The sequence below is a fragment of the Eublepharis macularius genome, chromosome 8 (assembly GCF_028583425.1).
Source record: "Eublepharis macularius isolate TG4126 chromosome 8, MPM_Emac_v1.0, whole genome shotgun sequence".
Lineage (NCBI taxonomy): Eukaryota > Metazoa > Chordata > Lepidosauria > Squamata > Eublepharidae > Eublepharis > Eublepharis macularius.
The window spans coordinates 142,403,830-142,429,567 of record NC_072797.1 but is presented as its reverse complement, the minus strand read 5'-3'; the positions used below and the strand labels follow the sequence as shown (position 1 = coordinate 142,429,567).

Genomic DNA, 25,738 nt, shown 5'->3' with positions numbered 1-25,738 from the left:
CCAACAATCATTGCAAAAAGGGAAAGGCAGCATGCTTTGCTCTTGAACAGAGTGCACATAGAGAACAACTTACCTCAGCATAGGAGTTTCCAAAGCTTAGTCCTGTCACCAGACTCCTCTGTTCTCTTTCGGGTCTTGCTTTGGGTGTCTAAAGCTGAACGATGACCTTGAAGCAGCCATGTCTTCACAAACTTTGTTGGATCGAAGACTGTTAGAGGAGGTGCAACCGTTCTAAAGATGTTACTGTTTTGACTTTCAAGGAGGACCTTTCTGGAGTGACAATCAAGTTCATCTGGAAAAATCCTCTTTCACACTCACTGGAGGAAATAGCAACTGTATGGAGAACGGGGCGGGGATCCGAGAGAGTTCCTTGGGCGTTTCTTCTCTATATTTTAGATGCTCTCTGAAGGCCCGAATGGCTTCTCTCTCGCTGGGCTTAAACCTTCTTGCCGATGTGCTTATTTCCGCTTCCCCATAGAGAATACAGTCACTGGAGTTTGCTGGCCAATTCTTAGAATCCAGAACTCTTCCACACCTTAACAATTCTGTGTCTTCTTTCGAGAGCAGTCTTTTTGAAGAGATTTTTTAAGTTGCTCATAGAATGCAACTGGGGAGATCGGTGGATCATCAGTTCTATTTCTTCTGTGCAGCTGGACATCCTTAAATTGCAGCGTTTCTGTTGTTTCAAGTGCTTCTGTATCGTAAGGGCCTGGAGCCGTGCCTCTCTTCCCACAAATTTCAACAAGAGTCTCAGTGTTGCCATGGGCTCTGAACAGATCGATATTTCTCTCCTGCAAATCTACACTTACTTCTGAAAGCTCTTGCAAAGCATCGCAAAGTAATCCGAGATCCAAAACAAATTCTGCGGATGTAATCTTCTTATGAAGACCTTCTTATGTGCACTTCTCCTTTCTATCTCAATCACTCTCGGTTTTACCTTTTGCAAAATGAAGCCCTAGGGCTTGGTAATCCTTCCAGACAGCCATAACAGTTCCGAAACTAGATGCGACCCATCTTGTAGACAGGATCCTTCCAATTTTCAAGATCTCCATCTCTAACGTGGCCGCACATGCCTTGAGCTCCCTTGCATGTTTTGGAGATGAGTGGTAAAGGTAAAGGTACATGACATATAACTTGTCCATAAAACTCTTAAACCTGTTGATGCCACACACCTCTTTCACAACATCGTGGACTGATAATTCCAGCCTATGGCTAGTAATAATAATATCAACAACAACAACAACAACATTCAATTTATATACTGCCCTTCAGGACAACTTAACGCCCACTCAGAGCGGTTTACAAAGTATGTCATTATTATCCCCACAACAAAACACCCTGTGAGGTGGGTGGGGCTGAGAGAGCTCTGGGAGAGCTGTGACTGACCCAAGGTCACCCAGCTGGCTACAAGTGGAGGAGTGGGGAATCAAACCCGGCTCTCCAGATTAGTGTCCCATGCTTTTAACCACTACACCAAACTGGCTAGCACAGTGCCATACAACAATGGAAGGGAATCTGTCTTTGAAGAGTTGTGCGACTCCTCCACGGGACCCTATCATCACTGCAGCCCCATCACAAGTCTACGAAACCAAATTTTCCTTTAAGAATTCCTCAGTGATCCCTAGTGACTCAAGGGTAGACATCAAACTTTTGAATATCCCATTTGCTGTCACGTCGTCCAGCTCTATCAAGCCAATGAAGTGATTCATATGGTCCTGCGTGTCCAGCTCTTCAGTGTAGGTGCGAATGTACACTATCAGAACTGACTTCTGACTCACAGTAGTAGTAGATTCATCAATAATCAGTGCAGTTTTACTCTTGGAATCAATAATCTTCTTGACCAGCATGATTCTCATTTCATGGCCTATGTGATCTATCAGATGTGCACAAGAAGTTGCTGAGTGCGAAATTCTCCCCACACCAATGCCGTTTAATTCTTGCAAATCCATGTCAGCCTCAAAATCATTAAAAGACTGGTTCTTTCTAGCCACTTTATATGCAGTGCGGAATATTTTCTTGGTGATTTCCATCTCTCTTTCTTGGGACCTCAGACGTACTGTTTTCAGCGTTTCTTTCTTTGCTTCAACAGTGATTTTAACTGCAGCTTTGTGACCTATACTTTCTTTATGCTCAAAAAATTTTTTCCTGAGAGATGTTAGCTGCTGTTCCCTTGATTCACCATTAAATAACATGGCTCCACTCTTTAGAAAGATGCACGCCCACAGTCTTCCTCTCTGTCCCCAAGGTTCCAACATTTTACACACTGACCAACCTAACTTGCCGCCACTGAAAAATAACCAGTCGTTTTTTTGGAGATGCTCATCCTTCTGCTCTACAGTCCGATAAGTGGGCCAGAAGCTCTCATTAACTGGAGAGGCAGAAATGCAATGGCTTGACTCGCCAGTCGTTGGATTTTCAAGTTCCAGACCTGGATTAGTTGTCAGGAGTTGTGATGTCATCTGGATTGCTTGATGATTCCTTTGATGCTGAGGGACGATCTTCAGTAACTGCACGTTTCACTGGGGCCCCAACAAAGTAGTCGGAAATACTCTTCCTTTTCATGGTTCACAGACTGCGTATCTAGATGAAAATGAAAAAGCTGATTCTCAAAACAAACAGACCCCTCGGTGTCCCAGCACCACCCAAGCGGCCTGGTGGCTTCTGTACCTTGCACCTTGAACAGGCATGTACTTGGGACTGCATGGAAATGGGAACGCTAGCAGTTTGAACAGTCAGCTCTAAAAAGTAAAGCAACCTTCAAAGTATTTGCATCCCCATGTAACTGCCTAGTTAAGGCATGCTGCTGCACTGGAAGCTGAGCTATGCTGAGGTGGTCAGTGAGGATCGAGGGCCTTAAGGGGGAAAGCAAATGCCACACAGAACTAGAAGTGCAGGGTTGTTTTAGCAGTCTGTGCGTGTGCTTTCGCCCCTGCCACATGGAGTGGCAACTACCAGAGGGTATTAAAAACAAAGCCATCAAAGCACAGAGCTCTAAATGAACATTAATGTTGCCAGCCCACACTGTACATCTGGCTGGGGAGGGGGGACATACAGCAGCCGTGTGTTTGTATGGCTTTCTGGTGAGATGCTCTAATCTGGCTAGAAAAGCATCTGACTGTGTTTTGTTCTTGAATGTTACTGGCGGGCGGGCGGGGGGGAGCATACAGTAACAGTCAAGAACAAAACACAGTCAGATGCTGCATCTCACCAGAAAGCCGGTAAGAGATTTTTAAATTTTTAAATAAAAAATACCAGTCCACATGGAGGGGTGGGGGGAACATACAGTAAAGCAAGCAGAATACCCCCCTCTCCCCAGAGATACTCACCACTTGCAGTTTGTTGAAGGATGGTCGTAGGTTCGTAGGGTGCCGCGGGCCGCCTCGACTGGCTTGCAAGCCGGGAGGCTGGCCAGTGCAGGCACAAACGCCCCAGCTGGCCACAGGGGCTGGCTTTGGAGGGCGCCGCAGGCTGCCTCGACCGGCTTGCAAGCCCAGAGGCCAGCCAGCACAGGCCTGAACACCCGGCTGGCCATGTGGCCAGCTTCGGAGGGCACCACTGGTCGCCTCAACCAGCTTGCAAGCCGGGAGGCTTGCCAGCTCAGGCCCGAGCACCCTGGCTGGCCGCAGGGCTGGCTTTGGAGGGTGCCTCTCCCCCCCGCCCCCCCGCCCGCTTCCTAACTACTGACCAATCCAGGTAGGTGCTCTCTCTGCTCCTGCTCCCACTACTGCTGTGGCACTACTGCGGGGAGGAAAAGAAATCGTAGGTGGGGCCACCACCCACGTGGTGGCCACCGCCCACGTGATTTCTTTTCAGAGCTACCAGAACAGCGTTCCGGCATATTCCGCCCTGAACGGAGCTCTGTGTAATACCTTTTAAAAACAGAATCACCAAATAAGTGCTTTGGTTCCCTCGAGCTCTTTATCTGAATTGGATGTTCACTAAAATGGGGGAAGGGAAGATGTTTCGGGATGCAGGGTAAAGCCCAAAGTGTTGGGACCAGACCAACGTTTCAAATGGCCCAGTGGAACTGTTTCTGCCCCCCCCCACACACACACACTGCAGCCCCCTGATCCCCTCCAAATGCTGCTTCTGGGGGGAGGTGGGCCCTGAGGAATGACCGGAGGGGAAGCGACAGTAAGGTGGGGGAGTTGGTGAACATTGTGGATTCAGTCAGACTCCAACCCCTGGTCTGCAAGTGTGAAGATCTTAAAGATCTTAAAATGTATCATATGTATTGCAGACATGCCAATGGTATTTTGGGTGGCTGGTCCCAGGCATAATGCTCTAACAGCGTACTAGTGCTCGGTTTAAGAAATTAGTGGCAAAGAAGAATTTAGGGGACATCAGGAGACGACATATCGCTCATTGAATGTACAAGATTTGCATTCAGCCCACATATATCCTCTTGGCATTTATTAAGTGCAGGACTTTCTGTTTAGCTGACACCTTTTCCTTTTTTTGCTTTTCCTTGGATGGTCTGTTTATACCCCAACCCCACACTTACCTTACCCGACGGGCCGCTACATCCTCCCCCTCCTCCCATGAGGGGCGGGAAGGCCGTTTTTGGCCTCTTCCAATGCTGCGTGGGCCTGCAGGGCGGCCAAGGAGGCTGAAAACAAGCTTCCCGCGCCTCAAATGGCTGCCGTGGTGGAAGCTTTAATGGAAGATTGACATTTCCCTCCTGAGAGGTGGCAGATCTTGAATTTGGCTTTAATCCAAGCACAATCCAAGCATTTAGCACAAACTCTGCTCCCTTTGCCAGCCCGGATCCATCTGGGTTGCTGACACAGATAGTGTGCGGCGTCATCGTCTGAAGGGGTCCCAGGAGCTTCAGTAGGTGGTATGAAGTGCAGTGGCTCATGTATTCGTGGATGTGGATTGTTGGGTAAACATCAGTTTTTAAGCCCTGACCGGGATAGCGCAGGAGAGCCTGATCTTGTCAGATCTCAGAAGCTAAGCAGGGTCAATCTTGCTTAGTAATTGGATGGGAGACCTCCAACGAAAACCAGGGTTGCAGAGGCAGGCAATGGCAAACCACCTCTGTTAGTCTCTTGCCATGAAAACCCCACCAGGGGTCACCATAAGTCAGCTATGACTTGAGGGCATGCTCTACCACCACATGGTTTCTTTAAGGAGGCCTCTGGCCCTGGATGGCTTCGTTGTTCGGTCTGCTGGTGCTGCTGTTACCAACAGTACTTGAATTTTGTGTTTGCATAATTTAGTGCTCTTTTGTATTGTGTGTCAGGTTTTTTTCAGCCACTTCAAATATTACTTGCATACAGTTTTTAAAAACAATAAAGTAACCTGATGTATAAAGCTACTTGAGATTCAAGCCAATCTGGTATATTTTTCCCGGTTTTGTCCGTTAATGTATCATGATGACATAAAATAGAACCCTCATTTAAGGTGATTCTGCCAACCAACGTAAGGCCTTCTCCAAAAAGAGCCCCGTGCCTGCAGTCCAGCATGGGGCACACCTAGTCAATTGTGTTCCCCTCCTTCAGACAAGGGTGTGATTGCCTGGCCTGTGTCTTACAGGAAGAAGCTGCTAAGGAAGTATGTATGTTTCAGCCCAGGCAGCCCTTGTGCAGCCTCGTTCTGTCACCGTACTATTGCAGTTAAGATTGCAGGATCCTTGAGGCTGTGTCTGTTGTTGTTTTTGTGGTTGCACTAATCTGGATGTCAGGGGAAGGTCCTCGGCAGAGAACTGCAGTTGGCCTTCCATGTAATTTCTGCCAGTAAACAGTTGAAATGTTGGTTGCAGCACGGAGCAGATCCAACAAAGAAGAACAGAGATGGCAACACCCCTCTTGACTTGGTGAAAGAGGGAGACAGCGACATACAGGATCTCCTGCGAGGGGATGCTGCCCTGCTGGATGCAGCCAAGAAGGGATGCCTGGCCCGAGTTCAAAAGCTGTGCTCACCAGAAAACATTAATTGTCGAGACACCCAGGGACGAAATTCCACCCCGCTGCATCTTGCAGGTATCTGAGTCTTCAGGGCTTTTATCTTTACAGTTACAGAAGTTATTCACAGCGAAATTGTCTTGGAGCAGTTCTAGCTAGTGACAGAATAAAATGGAGCAGCGGAGAACAGTATCAGCTGCTTAGGATCCCCACTGGGTAGAAAGGCAGGGTAGAAATGAAGAAAAATAATCATTGAACAAAAGCAACAGGAACGAAAATTTTAAATAGCAGCCACCCAAACCTGTACTTTAATTAAGCTCCTGAATGTTCTGTTTATTTCTGTTGACATTTGCTTTTCTCCATATAGCTGGCTACAATAATTTGGAAGTAGCTGAGTACCTTCTGGAGCACGGTGCAGATGTCAATGCTCAAGACAAAGGAGGATTAATTCCACTGCACAATGCAGCATCGTACGGGGTAGGTAACAGCACCCACGCCTGTTGGCCCGTCTCAAGTTATGGTCGGTCTCTCAGTACGAAAGCTGGGCGGGGGGGGGGGGGGTCTGTCAAATGGAAAACAAGCAAGAGATTTTTCAGGGTGATCCACTTTCCTCGGGTGAATAAATGATCATCTACTGCGCGGCAATTCACCTGTGAGCGTATCCGAGGTGGTTCTCTGTGCCATCTTGCCAAGGGGTGAATTTAACAAGAAATCTGGGTGGTAGAGGGAGCAGCAAGGTCCTCTGAATCTCTTGGCCAAACAGTACAGATTACTGTTTTAAATTGTTACATGCCTAACATGGCAAGTTATCTGTTGTTTAATGGCCATATGATACACCCGTCCTGAGCACTCAAACCCTGAGTCAGATGGTACTGGGAGGAGAGATCCCCAGGCTCTGCCGTATCCTGGCCCCACTTCTGCAAACTGGGCTGGAAACAAAGTTCATTCCCCACGTTACAAGCCTCTAGGAAATTAAAGAACTGAGGCTCTAGTCTGAAGCTGGATAAGCTTATTTTGTATAAGCTACTTCAGTTCTCCCTATGGGCTGTGTGTGTGTGTGTGTGTGTGCGTGCAGGCATGCAGTTTTCTCAGAGAGGGTTGTGATCTTTTTTGCTCTCCTTTTCTCTCAATTTTTGCCGTGCTGCCTTTTTCAAACCTCGTGTTTCTTTCCCCCAGCATGTGGATATAGCAGCTTTGCTGATTAAATACAATACCTGCGTGAACGCGACTGATAAATGGGCGTTCACGCCACTGCATGAAGCAGCGCAGAAAGGAAGGACCCAGCTCTGTGCTCTGCTTTTGGCTCACGGAGCAGACCCAACAATGAAGAACCAAGAAGGCCAAACGCCTTTGGACCTCGCCACAGTAAGCGCCTCTTGAAGAAGCACAAAACGCCCATGTGACCTCTGCTGTTTTCATTAATGCATTTTGATTGTGCATCATCAAAATCTCAACTTAGACTTCAGTTGCCAATTAATGATCACTTCAGCTCTTTGATCTCTTTGTCTTGAAATATTATCTTCATCTTTAAATACCAACTATGTGCTCTTGAAATACCAACACTTGTAGAACTTATACCTCATCCTTAGGCTGCTGCTGCAATAGCTATTTTATAACGCATTTCTATTTTTACATTTTATATTTATATTTTATTTAAAAATTAATTATTTTTAAACATATAAGACCAACTTAATTACATTTTTGTCCTTTCCTGGTACTACCATTGCTTTATTATTTTATATTAATTCTTATTTAATATTTAACTCTCGTTTATACTCAGATTCAACTCCAGCTAAATATTAGACTTTCCTTTTAAGGCTAGGGTGGGGATCAAACGCTGATATCCCCTTGAAGAAGGAATACAAATACCAGCACACAGAACTCTACGCTAAGCATCTTTTTCTCCTGAGAAAACCTTAAATGTGGCCAAATGGAGGCATATTTGAGGGAGAGGAAGCACATTTTCATATAGGATAAATCTGTTTTTCGATTGGGACACAACACTCTTGATTGTCTGATTTTTGGGAATTAAAACACTGGTTTTAATTTAAATCATTGATTTTCAGGCAGATGACATTCGGGCCCTGTTGATCGACGCGATGCCTCCGGAGGCCTTGCCTACCTGCTTCAAACCTCAGGCCACTGTGGTTAGCGCCTCGATCATTTCCCCGGCGTCAACTCCCTCCTGTTTGTCTGCTGCCAGCAGCATCGATAACCTCACAGGCCCTCTAGGGGAACTGGCTGCAGGAGGGGTGTCCAATGCTGGAGACGGGGCAGCAGGCACAGAGAGGAAAGAAGGAGAAGGTAACGTCATGGCACGTGGGAAGATGCTGAATGCCGTGTAATCGCCTTGTATGGCCCGGAGAAAGTGTGTGTGTGGTTGTCTCCTGTAAGGCATCGTCGGGTGTGATACACGCCGGGGGGTTTGGGGGGGGGGACTGCATTTCCCCAGGATCTCCCAAAGACGAGCAGAAGGCAGTGCCCTCCCCGGGTCGCTGCTCTGCCTGCGTGTTGCCGTTTGTGACTGATGTCATCTTTTTGGAATCTGAGCTACTGAGATGGGCGTTCCTGTTCCTTGCACAGGAAAGCTTGATTGGAGTAAGGAGCGCTTATGGCAGCTATCCGTATCTTAAAATTCCTTTTAAATTTGATGGTAGTAAAAGCTGATAGTATACTGGAGTTTTGTGTGTGTGTGTGTGATTGTGCGCACGCACATACATACTTGGCTAGCTCTACAAGTGTTCTACTCGTGTAAAGGTTTGCAAGATGATACTGGTGGAAGAACTTGTAGCTGATTCATGTGCAGTAGTTAGAAACCCCTTTTTGTGGGAGCCCCTTGCCGAGTCCTCTTCAGGCAACCTCCAGAGTCCTGCTGGCTTGGTTCATACATGACACCGAACCATGCTTTGTTTTACGTGTGGCTAGCTTGTGCATCCGGGATTTAGCTCACAGACAGTCACTCAAATCCTGGTTCACCTTGACAAACGCTGGTTTCATTTCTTTCTCTTTGTTGCTCGGGAGGGCATTGCCAAAGAAAGAGCCCAGGATGTCTGCGGTCTAATGACATGTGAAACTGCGGTTAAGACTGACTTGTGGTTAATAAGCCAGGTTTAGATCCTGTTTGAAGAGTGGTCTGTGTCTAGAGAATCGCACTAACTACAGTTAGTTTAATCAATCTGTAGTGTTTCAAATGTTGTCTGACCTTGAGCTGCTTGAAATGCAGCCACAGTTGTGCTAATCATCAAACGAGATTCTGAACATGCTCGTTATTCGGAAAAGCATTGCCTGTTATCGTATCGAACGACCCGTTCAGCAGAAATGTATCCAGTCCTCCTCCTGCATCCCGTCTCGGCCCCTGTCCTTGGGTCGTGGTGCTGCTGCTGCTTGTTTACTTTGGGAGGCAGCGGGGATTGCCAGACCTTTGCTTCAGTCAGCTGTAATAATGGGTGAGACCCCAGCAGGCAGGCAGGTGACCCTAAGGAGAGTTGTAATGGCAGTCAAAACTTGGCAGATTTGATGGGCGTTGGACGCTCTCTGTGAAGGATTCGCTGACGTGTTTCTCTTCTCTGTAGTTGTTTGTCTTGACATGAACATCAACCAGTTCCTGAAAAGCCTGGGTTTGGAACATCTTCGGGATATCTTTGAAACAGAGCAGGTAAGACACTGTTTGTACCCAGTAAGTTGCGATCATGCATATGTATTTCAAGTTTTTCATATGCATGGAATAGTCAGAAGTATTGGCTAGGATTTTAAGAGTCATACACACAAATAGTTCATTGTCGTGTCTTCTGTGTAGTTCCATATGGGCTCTGCGTGCACAGGCCAGCCACAAATGTCCTGAATCTCCTAGAGGCGAGAGCCTTTTTGTGCATTTCCCCCCCAAGCACGGCTCAAATGGCAAGATTGGGGTGAACTGCTCTGCTCTGACTTCTTTGGGTCTGGTGTTCAAGGTCCTTCACTCAAAAGCAGCTGTACTTGTGGCATTTCCAGTCATGCAGGGGATGCTTGACGTGACCAAAGGTGTGTGGTCCAAACTGGTTTTGACTTCAGCAGTGTCTAAAGAGCTAGATAATATATATGAGACCGAACAAGAAGGGTCAGGTTTTCTCTTTACTCGCCCCCTGGCCAATTCTGTTGTCACTGAGTACCTCCAAGGGAAAGGCCCCCCAAAAAGCAAGGGCCACTTGGCTCTGATCAATGAGGAAGGCAGGGAACTAGACATACTCGGTAGAAAAGTTTAGGCTTCCCCAGCTTTGACCTTTGGAATTGGTCATTATGAGGCTTTCATGGTCCGCTGATGACAAACAAAGTCTCTGTAAGATCTTGCAAGGTGAAGCTCTCAGGCTCTCCATGAGCATAGGCGTGTTGGGGGTTGTTTTTCCAGAGCCTCTGCTGCAGTCATTCGTAGACATGCCTGGTTTAGAACCACAGCATTAGCCCCTCGCCGTAAGGTGTGAGTAGAACACCTTCCCTTTGAAGGCTCAGACCTACTTTTGTCCATTCCAGAAAAGGCAGCGAAAAAGATTAAGGATGAAAAGGTGACGGCTAAATCTTTGGGTATCACATGCCTCTACCAAATTCATTCAGGCAGGGATATACCCCTCAGCCATACCTACCATATCATATAGACAATCCGTTCCGTTCCCAGCCGATGCACCCAGCATCTAGAAGCTCTCAGCAGCCTTCCTCCTCCTCCTCCACCTCTGTTCAGCCCCATAGGAGGTGCATCAGAACCAAGTCAGAAGTCAGTTCCTGTTCTACAAAAGATCAATCTGGTCTGAATAAGCAGAGCTTTTGACACCAGGCCCTCCCTGGCTCTGCCAGCCAAATTCTTTTGCGGGCCTGAGAGCCCATCGCCCAGGAGGCTTGGGTGTCAACCAAGGCTATTGCCTGGAGTTCAGGACCTCCTCTGAACATCCCACCTCTGTCTAACCTCAAGAGGCTGGGAACTAAAACAGCTTTTCTGGTGGCCATAACCTCAGCTAGGAGGATAAGTGCACTGCGAGCCCTGAGATCCGACCCGCTTTTCATTAAGGTGTTCTCAGATAAGGCCATTCTCTGCCCAAGCCTCCCTTTTCTGTCAAAGATCTCCGCTTTTCACACGAACCAAGACATTGCCCTGCCTGCCACCTTTCTGACTCCTCAGCATGACGCAGAGAGATTTTTGCATACTGTGGATTTTAAACCTGCCTTGTACTTCTATCTGTACGGAACAGCTCCTTTTCAGAAGCGCCCTAATCCCTTCGTGTCCTTTAAAGGAAGCAAAAAGGGTCAGAAAGTCTCAACACAAACTATTTCAGAATGGATAGCGTGGCTCATTAAGACTTGCTATAAATAGTTTAAGCAGCCATGTCCGTTGCATATAAAGGGCTAATGCGCGAGGGCTCAAGCCACCTCATCAGCCTTCAAATTGGGCATCCCTATAAGAACATAAGAGAAGCCATGTTGGATCAGGCCAACGGCCCGTCCAGTCCAAGACTCTGTGTCACACAGTGGCCAAAACCGCCCCCAGGTGTCCTCAGGAGGTCTGCCAGTGGGGAAGGGACGCTAGAAGCCTTCCCACTGCCCCCCCCCCCCAAACACCAAGAATACAGAGCATCACTGCCCTAGACAGAGAGTTCCATCTATACCTTATGGCTAATAGCCACTGATGGACCTCTAGTCAACTTCCTTTCTCAGCTCCTAAAACCCTGTTACAGATCTCACGGCGGACTAAAACCTACTGACGAAGAGCCCCGCTGGCCCCGACCGGGGGCCCGTCTAGCGCTGCCTCTTGCTTCACGCAGCAGCCGTCCAACAGGCCATGGAAGCCGCCTCCTGGTGCTGGGATCCAGAGGCTCCTGTTAGTCACCATTGCTGGGTTTGGGGCCAGTAGCATTTTAGAGATGAACATGTGATACTGGACCCCAGTCTTGCTCTTCTGCTGCAGACCAACATGGCCACCCACCGGAAACTATCCCCACAGCTGGTTGCTGTGGGTGGACCTCTTCTCCACAAATATGTCCAACCTCCCAGTTTCATCAGTTGCTGCCATCAGCTTACATGGCCCCTGAGCTGAAAAGAGACAACCTCTGCCCAGTGGAGCTAGATCCAGAGGAGTTGGCCGTGTTAGTCTGTAGTAGCAGCAAAATAGTGGAGCACCTTTAAGACAACCAACTTTATTGTAGCATAAGCTTTCGAGAGCCACAGCTCTCTTCGTCAGATGCATCACCCACTAGTCTCTTAAAATTGGACTGGGAGAGAGGGAAAAAGGGGGAAGGACTGCAGAGATCAGTACGTTTATTAACTGGTTTAACTGACCTCACCACCTTTCCACGACTCAGAGCTACTAACGTAACATGACCATGCAGTTTTTGTCATCTTCCTGTTATTCAGATTACCTTGGATGTACTGGCTGACATGGGACACGAAGAGCTGAAAGAGATCGGCATCAATGCCTATGGGCATCGTCATAAGTTAATAAAAGGTGTAGAGAGACTTCTGGGTGGACAGCAGGGTGAGTATGTTAAAGCCACTTGCCTTAAAAATCAATTTGTGAGCTTTCAGCTACAAACAGTGAGCCTCCCCCCCCCCTTTATATACTAAGAGTAATCTTTCCGGAAGGGCCTGAAGGAAGAGATGACTTATGTGAGGCATTGATTGGATCAGTTGGATTCAGTTCATTTTTATAGCTGGCCCCGTTAAAGAACCTCAGGGTAGAATACAGCAGTTTGTCTTAATGGAGATGGATTCCTTTTCCCAGGAAGCTGGCAGTTGTAAATAGTTGGGACTTGAGGGCAATAAGGAATGGAGAACAAAGAGAAATTTGGAAATCTTTTATAAATATGATACCCTTTATCTAGACACCTGGAGTCCTTGCCCCTGTTCTGTCTTCCATCTAGTTATTACCCTTGTCCCGTTCTCTGACCTCTGCTTCCCTGGTAGTGTCATCCCTGCCCGGCCACGGAGGTAAGTTCCGTGTGTTGTCAAGCCCAGCTCCAAGCAGCCATCCATCCAGTCTAGCCCAGAACACTTTCCCTGTAGAGCCATTATTGTGTACACCAGCTCCAGAGTCTTACGGGAGTACTATGCAAACAGGGGGCCTCAGAATATACACTTACTAGAAGAATACTAATTGGAGTACAGTTTTTTTAATGCTACTCTTGGTTTAGTGTACTCTTAAATCCCACTGTTATTTAAAACAACTTACAGTTTATCATGCTCTCTGATGATGTGCTCAGGAGAACACTAATGTCTTGCAAACTTTGCTTTTTCAGGCTCCAATCCTTATTTGACTTTTCACTGTGCAAGCCAGGGGACTATCCTTATAGATCTGGCTTCTGAAGACAAAGAATATCAGTCTGTGGAAGAAGAGGTAACTACTGAATGCATAGGCTGTCAGGATGAGGCTGAGATTTGGTGCACCTGCCATTTCCCTTGATTGGCAGGTTCATATGGGGCAAGTTGGACTATGTGGCAGCAAAACCCAAGAGGGAATTTCACGGCACTTCAGAGATTGAAGAGAGGGTTTAAAAGGACACGAAATGCTAGACATATAGTTAAGGCATTTCTACAGAGAACTCGGAAGCAAACAAGTTAAGACTGTAGGGTCCATGCACAATAAATAATTGAGGAGAGCAAGTTAACCTGGTTACATTAAGTGACATGTTCATTTTGTGACCAACCCTCTCACTGCTAGCTGGCACTTCTTCATCTTTTTTTTTTTTTAAGTATATAAAAACCCTATCTGAAACCCTGTCTGGAGTGAAGTAGTTTGGGAGATACAGTAGGGAAACAGCAGGCATGGGGAAAGTTAAGCACACCGTTTCTCTGAATAACCCATCATGACTTTTCAAAAGTGCTGCCTGGTGTGGTGGTGTATGTTTGCGCGTGAGCCAAAAACAGCCTTGTGACTCGTGCACCGAAGGGGAAAGCGGCACTCGTCCTGTTCTGGTCCAGGAAACCTCCCTGGCCTCCAAGTGCTTGTTCCCCTGGAGGCCCTGCTGAGAGCAAGCAGTGGAGGAATCCGCCCCCCACGCCCCAATACACCAGGGCCAAAGGACCATGAAACAGGAATGAAAAAATGATGCTTCCTGTTTTGTAGGCTGCTGAGTCTGGACGTGCCAGATACAATGCGTCACTCTCTGCTCTTTGCCACGTGATACCAGGCAGGGAGTATTTCTTTATTTGTGGCCCTTTTTTTAGCCTAAAAAGTGCCAGGTCACCGGAGAGCGGGTGCCCCATTCAACCCTGAACTGCTGTTTGCACAAATAAAACCTTTTATGTAGTGGTTGGGAGCAGTAAACCAGGGGAGTTTCAAATGGACACTGTTGTCAGTAAAATAAATTAAGAAGTCCTAAATCCACAGTGAAGGAGTATTTTAGTCTTCGCAGGGGAGTGTAGAGGCCTTACGGGGATCTTTCTGCTGTTCTCAGTCTCTGGGCTGCCACTCATGCGCTCCAGGCAGGGTGGAGGACGCCCTCTTTATGGCTCCAAGAAACGAGGGTCCCTCACAACAGCAGGAGGCCTCTTCTCACGTTTCCCCCTCCTCGGCCATTCCTTTCACAGATCCTCCACCTCTCTGTGCTACCAACTGCCGCCCTCCAGCTGTCTTGTCACTAGGCAACCGTTCCTCGGCCTCTCTGTAAAACCTCCGCCCTCTAGAGGGTAGTGTTCTCTCTTTCAGTGACAACATTTCACAAGGCTTTCATATTTTTATTCATGTGGTTTATTTATACCCCACCTTTCTCCCTAGTTGGCGACCTGAGATGGCTTGCCTAATTCTCCTCGCCTCCATTTCATCCCCACAACAAACTGGCCCAGGGTCGCCCCGTGCACTTCCATGCCAGAGAGGGGATTTGAACCTGGCCCTCCCAGAGTCTAATCACTAGGCCATGCATCCCACTCCAGTCGGGGCAGTGATCTTGAAGAAAAGAGGATCTGGCCCAAACCGTGTGTGTCCTTCGTCAAAGGGGATTCAGTTTTGCAGGGAAGCCCCTGTATGCAATGTGTGCGAAAGTATTGCTTATTTATTTTACTTCATTTATGCCCCACCTTTCCCCCCGAAGGGTACCTTCTTCTCCTCTCCTCCATTTTATCTGCACCACAACCCTGTGGTGTAGGATAGGCTATGAGTGGCCCAGGGTCACCCAGGGAGCTTCTGTCGTGGAGTGGGGATTTGAACCTGGGTCTCTCCGATCCTCACCCAGCATACCTACTAGAAGAGCGGTAAAGATCCTTCTGTCCTAACCTGAAGGTGTGTGTGCATTACGAAGGACCAGAGCATCCCTGGCGCTCTCCGTATCTTTCTGGGAAGGAAATAAATGAAGAAGATTCGTTCTTTGTTTTCCCGTAACTGCCACATTCCCAGGATGAGCGGGAAGCAGGGCATAAGCTTCTTATTGCCCTCTTTCCCTCAGTGCCAGGGGGTGAAAAAGGCAACAGGTATGAGAGAAAAGGGTGCATCCGTTTGTGTTTCCTCCCTTGAACTGTACCTACCTGCCTACCAGGTCTGCAGTAGAGTTCCCAGTTAAGAAAGATGTGTGGCCTTATTTTTGAGCTGCTGGGTTCTTGATATGTGGTTGCCTGACTGTTGACAGATGCAGAGCACCATTCGAGAACACAGAGATGGCGGCAACGCTGGAGGGATCTTCAACAGGTATCATGTCATCAGAGTAAGTATCCATGGACCTTGCGAACCGCAGTAGGGAAAGATTTGCTAATTGGACTAATAAATGAATCTCTGCTGCACAAGGCTGGGGGAGCAGCCTTGAACCCCTGTGGGGAGAAATGCAGGAAACACGTTTCTAAAAGAATAAATTGCCATTAATGAGATCAAATGGTTTTCCCCTGGATTTGGAGTGCTTGGGCATAAAATACTAGACAAGCTGGAGTGAGTGGATAAGGATGTGTTTGTCTTTGTGGCTTCTGTGCAGGCACGCATTGGGACTGCGCGCACACAGGCCAGCCATGGAGAAGATTCCCTCAATACCGCCTGTTGGCGTGCTGCCAAGGGAATGTTGTCTTTTAAGGTGTTGAGGGATATTTCAGTAATAGTGCCAATCGAGTCATTTTAGGCAGCACAGAAGATAGCCTTTCTCTGAATGGGTGGATCGGGCTAAAAGTTACAGGAGGGAGAGATTTTTCTTGACACACTCAGACATGTTGCCCTGTGACAGCCCCTCTCTAAAATCACAAAGTATCCGAAAACTGCCTCCTCTTGTCCCCTGCTGATTTCTTAAAAATATATGCCACGGGGAGATTGGGGGGTGGGTGGGTCCAACTGTAACCAGTACTGTTCTGGAGAGGCAGCGTTTAATCCACTAAAGGATAGCTGTAAGGTTTATTGGTTGCATCTTCATGCGCCTCCATAAAGAAAGCTGATTTACCAGGATACGTCTGGCAGGCTAAAGTCGCTATTTGTAATTTGTCCCGGGATTTTTTAAATAACAGCGTATTTTGCATTCAGGTTGATGGTACGACAGCTCTTACCCTAGCAGAATAAATTCTGGACGATGTAAACGATACTCAGATTTCTATGGTTGCACGTACTTAATAAACGCGTCCTCAGTTTCAGCGCTGCCACATGCTGAGCCCATCAGACCATTCGCAGTAACAAGATTTATCTTATTGGTGGATGAAAGGCAATTGTCATTCAGGCGTGCCGGCACTCCCTCGACAACATTTATAAAGGGGAAATGATGCGACCGTTCTTGATACAGTGGTTGCCAGCAGGCATAAAACCACACAGTTGTCTCAGGCATGGCAGAAAGACGCTGCTCCTCGTTAAGCAGCACGTTTTTTATAAAGTAACTTTTCTTGAACTTGCTAGGCCCAGTGAGGGTGGCGGAGAAAAGATGCTACCATCCTGTATCCGTATCAATAACCATAAGGCAGCGTCTTAAACCCATCAACAATTACATGCTTGTCATAAACAACTTTCTGAGTTTTGTTAAGAGCCTTTGTTTCAATGACAAAACGGGTTTTGTCTCTGTAAGTGTCCGGCTGTTGCATCCCTATTTCATGGGGCTCAGGATCAGAGGCATGGGCAAAAAACAGATCTTTCAAACTGACAAAATTCATCTTGCCGCTGGTGCGTTCAGAGTTATCCTCTTTACCTTCAGGCGCACTCCCCCCCCGACTGCCGGTAACCGTAGGCCTTCGGGCCCTGCTTAAACAAACTCCGTTATACGTTGGTCAGGGGGCACCCTAGTTGACTTTTAAATGATTTTCGATACACGCTATGTCCTTGAGTCCTACCCTTTTCTGATCCACCCGCCTTAGGCCTCTGTGAAGTTTTCTGGCGGCCTCTAACAACTCTGCACCTGTGGGTTCCCCCTTTGCCATAATAGACAAGAGACACACACTCGCACACCCCGACCACGGACACGACCTTCTTGCATACGTATTTCCTATGCAATATAAAAAATATTGTGGCAGAATGACGGGCTGAAGCACAGGGTTACGAATAAAAACTCTCCAGGGGAGACCGTATGATACATTCATTACTTAATAAAAATTTTAAATACTTCAGTACAAGCATCTTTATAGATATAAAATGCATGAAGACCAAGTGTGTGTATTCTGTAAGTTCATTAACAAAAAGCTTGGCATCATAAAATCTCACCGTTTTAGATTTCCACATAAACATTCGCATTAGTTGATGGGAGCCCTGGAATGGTTAAAAAGCTACGCTTAGCAGGTGGGAGATGCCCCTTCCCAGAGCTCTGTATCACACAAGTGTTTCTAAACAGAGCGGGGGGAGAGTGAAAAGGAATTCGGAAAGCCGTTGTCTGCTCTTTAAAACACCCACAAACAAGATATGCTGCCTGACTCCGTCTCGTTTTCCAGTTTGGAAAAGAAGCAGGCAAATTTACCTTTCGAGTTCTCGAGAGAAAGCCCCTGTCTTTTCATAATTTAAACTTTTTTAAAATGGAAAAGCTTACACGTTAGAAACCTTTAAAAATTGTCCGCCAAATCCGACCCCCAAACACACACGTTACCTTTCCCCCTTCTTGGTGTCCAGGGTGGACGGCACGTGTAGGAGCAGTGCCAGCCTCGGGTTTTTAAATCCTTCAGACCTCACACCTGTCATGCCCCGTATTTTTGAAGAACAATACTATTACACTTAAAATATAGACTTCCTCTTTCCAGCATCCTGTAACATTTGGGGAGTATGAGCAGATTTTAAGAACGGCTGTGCAACTTTATTATTTGTGGAAGCAAACGCGCATCTTTGCCCCTTATCTCAGAAGTGCAATGCTGCTAATTTCAGTTAAGGCCTGAGAATAATGACTGGGAGGGGGTAATTATCATGCGACTTTGGTGCACGAGGAATCGCATGGCTGGAAAGCTCATTGCCTGAACGAGCTCGCTTTTCATCCGCCTGAAAAGGGGATTGAATTATTCTCCTTCCGGAGGTACAGAAGAAAGCTGCAGGCTTCGACAGAGAAAATAGTGAGTTCTTTTCAGGAAAATCATTCCCTGCCTCCAATCCTTCCTCCTCTTTTAATCTAGAAGCCCATGAATCTTTTCACTGCATGCTGGTTGTGTTTTCGAATTTAAAACTTTTAAAATAACTACCCTTCCAAGTTATCATTTTTACACAAGGAGGCAATCTTCAGCGCAGCAGAGTGGCTATCTTTGACCTCTGGCCATGCACCCCATAATTAAAACACTGGGAATCAGCACACTTTAAGAACGTTTGTGCGACTTTTATCATTTGCAGAAGTAGACACACATTCTTGGCTCTTATCTCTAGAAGACAATGCAGTTCTCATGATATCGGTGCAGCTAATTTTAAATAAAGCGGTGAAAACCTCGTATTTCCAGTCTGTTTAGCCCATGTGAAAGCACCTGCTTTAAAAAGTCACTCATTTAAAGAAATTAAAAGCAACTTTATTTTATATTGAAAGCTGGCAATATAGATGGCTCCTATACAACCTCTAAAAGATTCCAGTAGCACCTTTAAGACTAACCAATTTTATTGTAGCATAAGCTTTCGAGAATCACGTTCTCTTCATCAGATGCATGGAGGGCAGAAGGAAACTGGCCAAATATAGAGGAGGAGAGGCGGGGAAAGGAGGAGAGGGGGGATGTAAACAACTCCTTTGATATGGAGATGCAGACAGCCCACATCGAAAGGAGCTATCTGCATCTCCATATCAAAGGAGTTGTTTACATCCCCCCTCTCCTCCTTCCCCCTTCCCCCCCTCTCCTCCTCTATATTTGACCAGTTTCCTTCTGCCCTCCATGCATCTGACGAAGAGAACTTGATTCTCGAAAGCTTATGCTACAATAAAAATGGTTAGTCTTAAAGGTGCTACTGGACTCTTTTTGATTTTGCTACTACAAACACAGCTAACTCCTCTGGATCTATGACCATATACAACCTCTAGATTCTGATTTCTAACAATGGCACACATTTCGCGAAAGTTGAATGAAGATTTATGTTGAGGAAATTTATTTTGAATACTGTTCTTAGTAAGATCCATATGTTGTTTCTTACGCTTCTGCAACAGGCCATTTAGGGCTTCTTGCGCATTACCAGCGTAATGAGCCCCTGGTCTGAATGCCTCCCAAGCTGTGTAATATGATGCTGGTTCATTGCTAAACAACCAGTGGAACCAGGCTGACACTGTTATAACATACAACATGGGCCCCCTGGATAGTTTAGCACGTACGTGTTTCAAGTTCTGATTACAGAATTCGTCTAGCTGCGTCAAACAAATGTGAGCTTCTTGAGCAGGAGCATCATCAAGACAGCTGTTGCATTTCAAGAACATCGTCTCTCTGAAGCAGTGGCTCAAAATTAAATATGCAGCAACTTTGACCGCTTCATTCATCTCAGAACTCTTATTTTGAGGATCCATATAATAATCTTGAAGAATGTTCAGTTCAAAATATCCCTGGTATCATGCAAAGGCCATATTTGCTTTCGGTGTAGTGGTTAAGAGTGGCAGGACTCTAATCTGGACAGCCGGGTTTGATTCCCCGCTCTTCCACTTGAAGCCAGCTGGGTGACCTTGGGTCATTCACAGCTCTCTCAGAGCTCTCTCAGCCACACCCACCTCACAGAGTGATTGTTGTGGGGATAATAATAGCATACTTTGTAAACTACTCTAGTGGGTGTTAAGTTGTCCTGAAGGGTGGCATATAAATCAAATGTTATTTATTGTTGTTGTTGTTGTTGTTGTTGTTATATTGTTCCTGTGATGTCTGAATCACAGCATTTCTAGAGAAATTGACAGAAAGGCATTTAGACCTGTACTTTGCACTTTGCAGACATAGATTTAGATAACCATCGTAAAACTAGAGCATACACACCTCTGTTATACTTGCCGTGTGCGGGGCTTGGGAAAGACCTCCCTTGGGGCTGCGTCTTTTGTTGGATTAGGAGACACCCAGTCATCCCAGTCATCCAGCCCTGTCCTCACCAGTGAACCAGGGAGCCACTTCGCAACATTCATGCCCGTATTCCCTCTGTAGACACAAATTCTTTTGACTGCTTTTCGTTCCACCAATGCCAATGGTTTCACCGTTTCAAGAGAGTTTGTTGGCGTGTTCTGCATCTTGCAAAAGCTCCAGGAGATAATGAAGCGGGAGATAAGCAAGGAGATAACGAAGCGGCTCCTCCGTTTAAAGAGCCAGCTCCCCAACCACCTACACGTCCATTGGTGCATTTAAACAACATCTGGAAACTCCCCTGTGGAAGGGAGATGGTGACTAGCATGTAGAGGTGTCACTTGACCCCCTTAGGGGCCTACAGGGAGCTGAAGTGCAGGGGTGTCCCCAACTTTCTGCCTGAACACCCCACACACTCAAAATCCACTCCTGTTAGTCCAGAGCGGTGAGATGAGCTTGTAGAGGAGTCAAGTGACCACGCCCTTCTCAGGATCACGGGGGTCAGGGTCACTCCCTGTCACCTGGGCTAGTGCTTCCTGGGGCAAAACGGGGCAGGGCTTAGGCCCTAAGAGGGGGCAAGGCACCTGTCACTTTTTGTGATGACGAGACGTGTCCACATTATCCTCCTGTCTCTCTTAGTCAGCGCAGAGTAACTGTATTCAACAGAAACAAAGAAAAGAAAAGAAACGAGGCTCAGCTCAGGCCTTCCCTAGCAGTCCTTCGGCCAGTTTACACAGGAGTTCAACCTGGACTGGAACTGCTCCAGATTTTAGTATCCTGGGACTAACATAAAATATGAAAGGGACTCCACAGCATTACAGTTGCCACAGCTAGGAGAGAGTTCTTGTTACAACTGTTTTCATCCTGTCTCGAGCCATTCCTGTATGATGTCATTTCTAAGAAGGGCCAGTTTGGTATAGCAGTTAGAGCACTGGATTAGGATATGGAGAATTCAAATTAAAATGCCATTGTGTCTGAATGACTTGGCTGTGACCTTGGGACTGTCAGTCACATTCCCTCAGTCTGGCTGGCTTTGCAGGGTTGTTGTGTGGATGGAATGGAAAAGTATAAACTGTTACGGCCACTTTGAGTCCCTTAAAGATGGGTTTTAGATAAACTCCACACCCAGATTTTTAGGATGCCCAGGACAAAATGTCCTTGACACACGAACCCTGCTGCAGTCCTTTAACAAATTTATACATCGTTCCAGTAGTCGTCATTATTGTTATTGATGGCCTGCAGATTAAACAGCACTTCATATCTAATTCACTCTCTGTAGACTGTGAAAGCTGTAGGCTGTTAGCCTATGTGGGAAGCAGAACCCCCCTGTTGCAATTTTTCATCTGAGCTGCTTATCAGTAGGTCATTATGACCCTTTTACTATCCCCTTTGAAGCACCCTGTCCTGTGGCATAAAGGGTATTGGTCAAAGTGTTATAAATTGTGGCCACTAAATATCTCCAATAGCAGATTGCATCTTTGTAGAGTAAGATAAAAGCCCCGTGGCTCCCTAAGGACTAACACTTGTTTTCTGTGAGCTTTTGTGAGTTCAGTTTACTCCTTCAGATATTGCTATTTTTACAGCCTATAACTGTATTGTAAGTGACAAGTCTATTCCTTTAATCTGGAGCTGGGCTGCCCTAGACCATGCTGTGACTTCACACAGAGAGTCTGAATTCTTCAGTCCAGATAGACAACACTCTGTGGGGAGGAACAGCTTGCTGCCAAGTCCGTTAAATTCCTTTGTCTATCCTTATTGATGATTTACTGTACAAGAGAAAGTAAAAATTTAGTGTTCTGCTGCCTTGTCCTCCACTCAGTTTCCCTACAATTCTTTTTTCACGTCTGTGTTGCTTTGTGGGCTCAAAAGGCCCAAGGTCTTCCCCGCTTCTCTTCTCAGGGGAGGTTGCTTGTCCTCATATTAATTGAACTATTAATTCAGTTCAGTATTTCCCCTAAAGATGAGAACAGGGTTGTGCTTACCTGTAACTGTTGTTCATCGAGTGGTAGTTTGTGCAGGCGCACATCCCTCCCCATCCCGCCCCACTGTGAACTCTCTGGAACTTTCGTTTCTGGGGGGGGGGTCTCCAGTGGCAACGCGGAGAGAACTGAGGGAATGGCACCCCTCCTCCTGGTCATGTGATGCGTTTGGCAGGAAAGCACCAAAGGGAGGAGGGGCGCTAGGAAGTACTGGAAATCTTCTCCGTGGCTGGCCTGCGCATGCGCGGTCGCATTGTGTGCCTGCACAGAAGGCCACTCAATGAACAACAGTTACAGGTTAGGTATAGGTAAGCGCAACCCTGTTTTCACCTCCACGTGCTTTTGATGTTTTTCATTTGAATAGTGGCTTTGGTGTTTGTACATTATATAGAAAACCTTGCATTATTTCTTAAATACTAATTGGAGGTGATTCAGTTGGTGTGTGTCTTTATGTTTATCCTTTTTATAGATTCAGAAGGTAGTGAATAAGAAGCTGAGGGAGAGATTCTGTCACCGGCAGAAAGAAGTGTCCGAAGAAAACCATAACCATCACAACGAGCGCATGCTGTTCCACGGTGAGGAGGCGGAATCTCTACCTCAAACTATTGGTGGAACGTCACACCAGTTTTGTTTTAAAATGCACACCAATTGTATTTTTCCTCAGTTATCTTCTCTGTCCCAGGAACATATACAAATAGGATCTTATTCTTGGATTGATTTGGTTTACAAGCTTCCAGTTTTCAGTGTGGACATAACTGAGTTCTTTTCCCCATAAGATGGGATGAAAAAGTGGTAGAATGTGGGAAACTCCAGGAGCTGGAGCCCAGCAGCTGCAGGGAAAGGGTTCCAGCAGAGAGGACTGGGAATCTGCCGCCAGTGTGGACGGAAGTTATCAGACCGACTCTAAAGGCGTTTTGTTGCCTTCCTGCCAATTCCAACCCCCCCCCCCCTTCCAAATGTACTGTGAGAGTCCCCACCAGCGAAGGAAGGGAGTTAACCAAACAGTCCTGAACGCCCGTCTTTCTGCTGAGTGCTTCCCAGTCAAGTCTCCTTAAATTCTTCCAGAACTGATAGTGTCAGCTTCACGGCTAATATGGAGGAATAATTATAACAACCGGGGGGGGGGGGTTCCCTAGCTGCAGAGACTGACTCTCACCAGCTTGGGTTGCCTTTTGCTTTTCCTGTATATTCAGTGAGGTTGGAGCAAAATGAGGAGAACGGATCTTTTCCAAAGATATCCTGAATCCTGAGGATCATATCCTGAAAAACGTGTTGATCTTCTGAAGCTTAACTGTGTGTTCCTTTGCGTTGAGTTCATGAGCATCAATAGGAGTGGATTTCTGTGTCATATGCAAAAAATAAACTCTGTTTGTGTTCTGTTCTAGGGTCCCCTTTTATTAATGCTATTATCCATAAAGGATTTGATGAAAGACACGCCTATATCGGAGGGATGTTTGGAGCTGGGATTTACTTTGCAGAGAATTCCTCTAAAAGCAACCAGTATGTCTATGGGATTGGGGGTGGCACCGGCTGCCCCACACACAAAGACAGATCCTGCTACATCTGCCACAGGTGGGTTCCTGGGCAGCTGTCTCGCTCCGTGCGCTCCGTGTAGCGTTTCCTCATGCAAGCACCTGTGGATCAAAGCGGAAAGGCAGCTCTCCCGTTTGCAGACATGAAACCCCAGCAGAGTTCCTGCCGCCATAGAATTGCTGCAGAGAGCGGTCCCAAGGGGGCCCCAGCCTCCACGCCGGCCGTTTCCGCTGACCCCCCCCCCTTTGAACTTCCGTATTCCTTATTTCTATCCCGTTTCCAGTCCTCAAGTTCTCAGAGCAGCTCGCCCCTTTCCTCCCCTTCTCCCAGTATTGCTGGGTGAATGCGGGAGTCCTGCCCCTCCTTCCAGGCCACGACTGTCTGGAGAGCCAAGCAGGGAGGGGGTCGGGTGGGGTGGGGGTGGAGCCCGGAGGCTGGGCTGGTTGCTGTGGCTGGAAGCAACGGGGGCGAATTATCACTCAGAGCGGCGGGGGGGGGGGGGGGGAGTGTGCTTGTCCTAACAATGGCTGACATTAAAACGAACTCCTATATTATAAAAGCTTTCTTAGCATCTTACACAGCTTCCCATTTATCCCAGTTACAATCGTGTTTCCCACATGTGAGATTATTACTTTTGTCTCCCCCCGCCCCCTTTTTAGACAAATGCTTTTTTGCCGTGTCACGTTGGGGAAGTCCTTCCTGCAGTTTAGCACCATGAAAATGGCACACGCCCCTCCTGGGCACCACTCCGTGATCGGCAGGCCCAGCGTCAACGGACTTGCGTACGCGGAGTACGTCATCTACAGAGGAGAACAGGTAGGCGGCTTAGAAAAGTGACGTGCCCTTGTGGTGTGAGTGGAGCCTGGCGAAGCGCACCTGAGAGGACTGCGCTGTTAAAGCCCGTCAGTCTTGGGGTCTGCTTTACCCTTTGCGTGATCAGTCCAGCTGCTCCCTGTGCCACGAAACTTGTCAAGAGATCCCACCCCACACGTGTTTGGGATCCCAGATGAGGCTGAGATGTACGAGGATGTTTACGAGCAGATGTCTTATTGTCCCTCTCTGGTATAACTGGGGGTTTCTTAAAGCAAATTGGTGAAAGCGTTGAGCTGTCCCTGCTTTGCCTCTGGAATGCCTCCAGGTTGACACTGGCTGGTTCTCTAAAGCCTCTTCAAAGATCCAGGCTGCGTGTGCGCGTTTAATGTGCAACAGAGGGAACTTTTTCTCTCTCTGGAATGTTGGACTGGCCAGTGTGACGAAGCCAGTGAAGCGGTGTGTGTCGTTTAGATGACAGCCAGCCAGGTTACCCGTTCTTTCCATTCAGCATGTGAAAAAACTTCCTTTTCTGTCCCCTGACTCTGCTGCTTAGGGCCATGTTTGTTTATTGCTTTATATTTATTTATTACCCCATCTTTCTCTTGCAAAGCAGGAACCAAAGTGGCTTACAATTAAAAATTAATATTAAACACATTATATTATACAGCAAATAGCACCCAAATTGTGACATGGAGCAAGTGATTCATGGTCTCCCCGCACCCCCCCCCCCCGACAAAAGTACTTTCAGGGTCTGAGGCGCAGAAGAGGAGACGGCCCCCCGCAGCCTGGCTGGAGCGCTCCTCTGCTTTAGTTCGTTCCTAGGGTGGCTTAATCCTTCTGGGCTCCGGGTCTAGGTTCTGGCTCCTCCGAAGGAAAGAGCTCTCTGGCTTCCCCAGGAGTTGGGCTCTCTCAAGAGGCCCCTGCGCTTCCTTGTTTTGAACGTCCTCTCCTTGTTCTCTGCCCTGTCACATGAACATACGGAGCTGCCTGAGGCGGAACCCCACCCCTGGCCCCACCCCTGGCCCGTGAGAGTACTGCTTGCTCAGACTGGCAGCGGCTCTGCAGGGTGCCAGGCGCGCCCTGATACTTTAAAACTGGCCATGCTGGGGATTGAACCTGGGACCT

General features: G+C 47.3%; 1 protein-coding gene across 1 annotated transcript in view; it reads left to right on the top strand.

The window, feature by feature from the left end:
• Positions 1 to 25,738, top strand: part of TNKS (tankyrase) — a 121,764-nt gene that overhangs the window by 88,079 nt on the left and 7,947 nt on the right. The window contains exons 16-26 of the mRNA XM_054987121.1: positions 5,765 to 5,984; positions 6,274 to 6,383; positions 7,083 to 7,271; positions 7,973 to 8,210; positions 9,479 to 9,561; positions 12,282 to 12,402; positions 13,163 to 13,260; positions 15,485 to 15,559; positions 22,737 to 22,842; positions 23,653 to 23,839; positions 24,460 to 24,616. Of these exons, the coding sequence (XP_054843096.1) occupies positions 5,765 to 5,984; positions 6,274 to 6,383; positions 7,083 to 7,271; positions 7,973 to 8,210; positions 9,479 to 9,561; positions 12,282 to 12,402; positions 13,163 to 13,260; positions 15,485 to 15,559; positions 22,737 to 22,842; positions 23,653 to 23,839; positions 24,460 to 24,616 (1,584 nt within the window). The remainder of the gene's footprint in view (positions 1 to 5,764; positions 5,985 to 6,273; positions 6,384 to 7,082; positions 7,272 to 7,972; positions 8,211 to 9,478; positions 9,562 to 12,281; positions 12,403 to 13,162; positions 13,261 to 15,484; positions 15,560 to 22,736; positions 22,843 to 23,652; positions 23,840 to 24,459; positions 24,617 to 25,738) is intronic.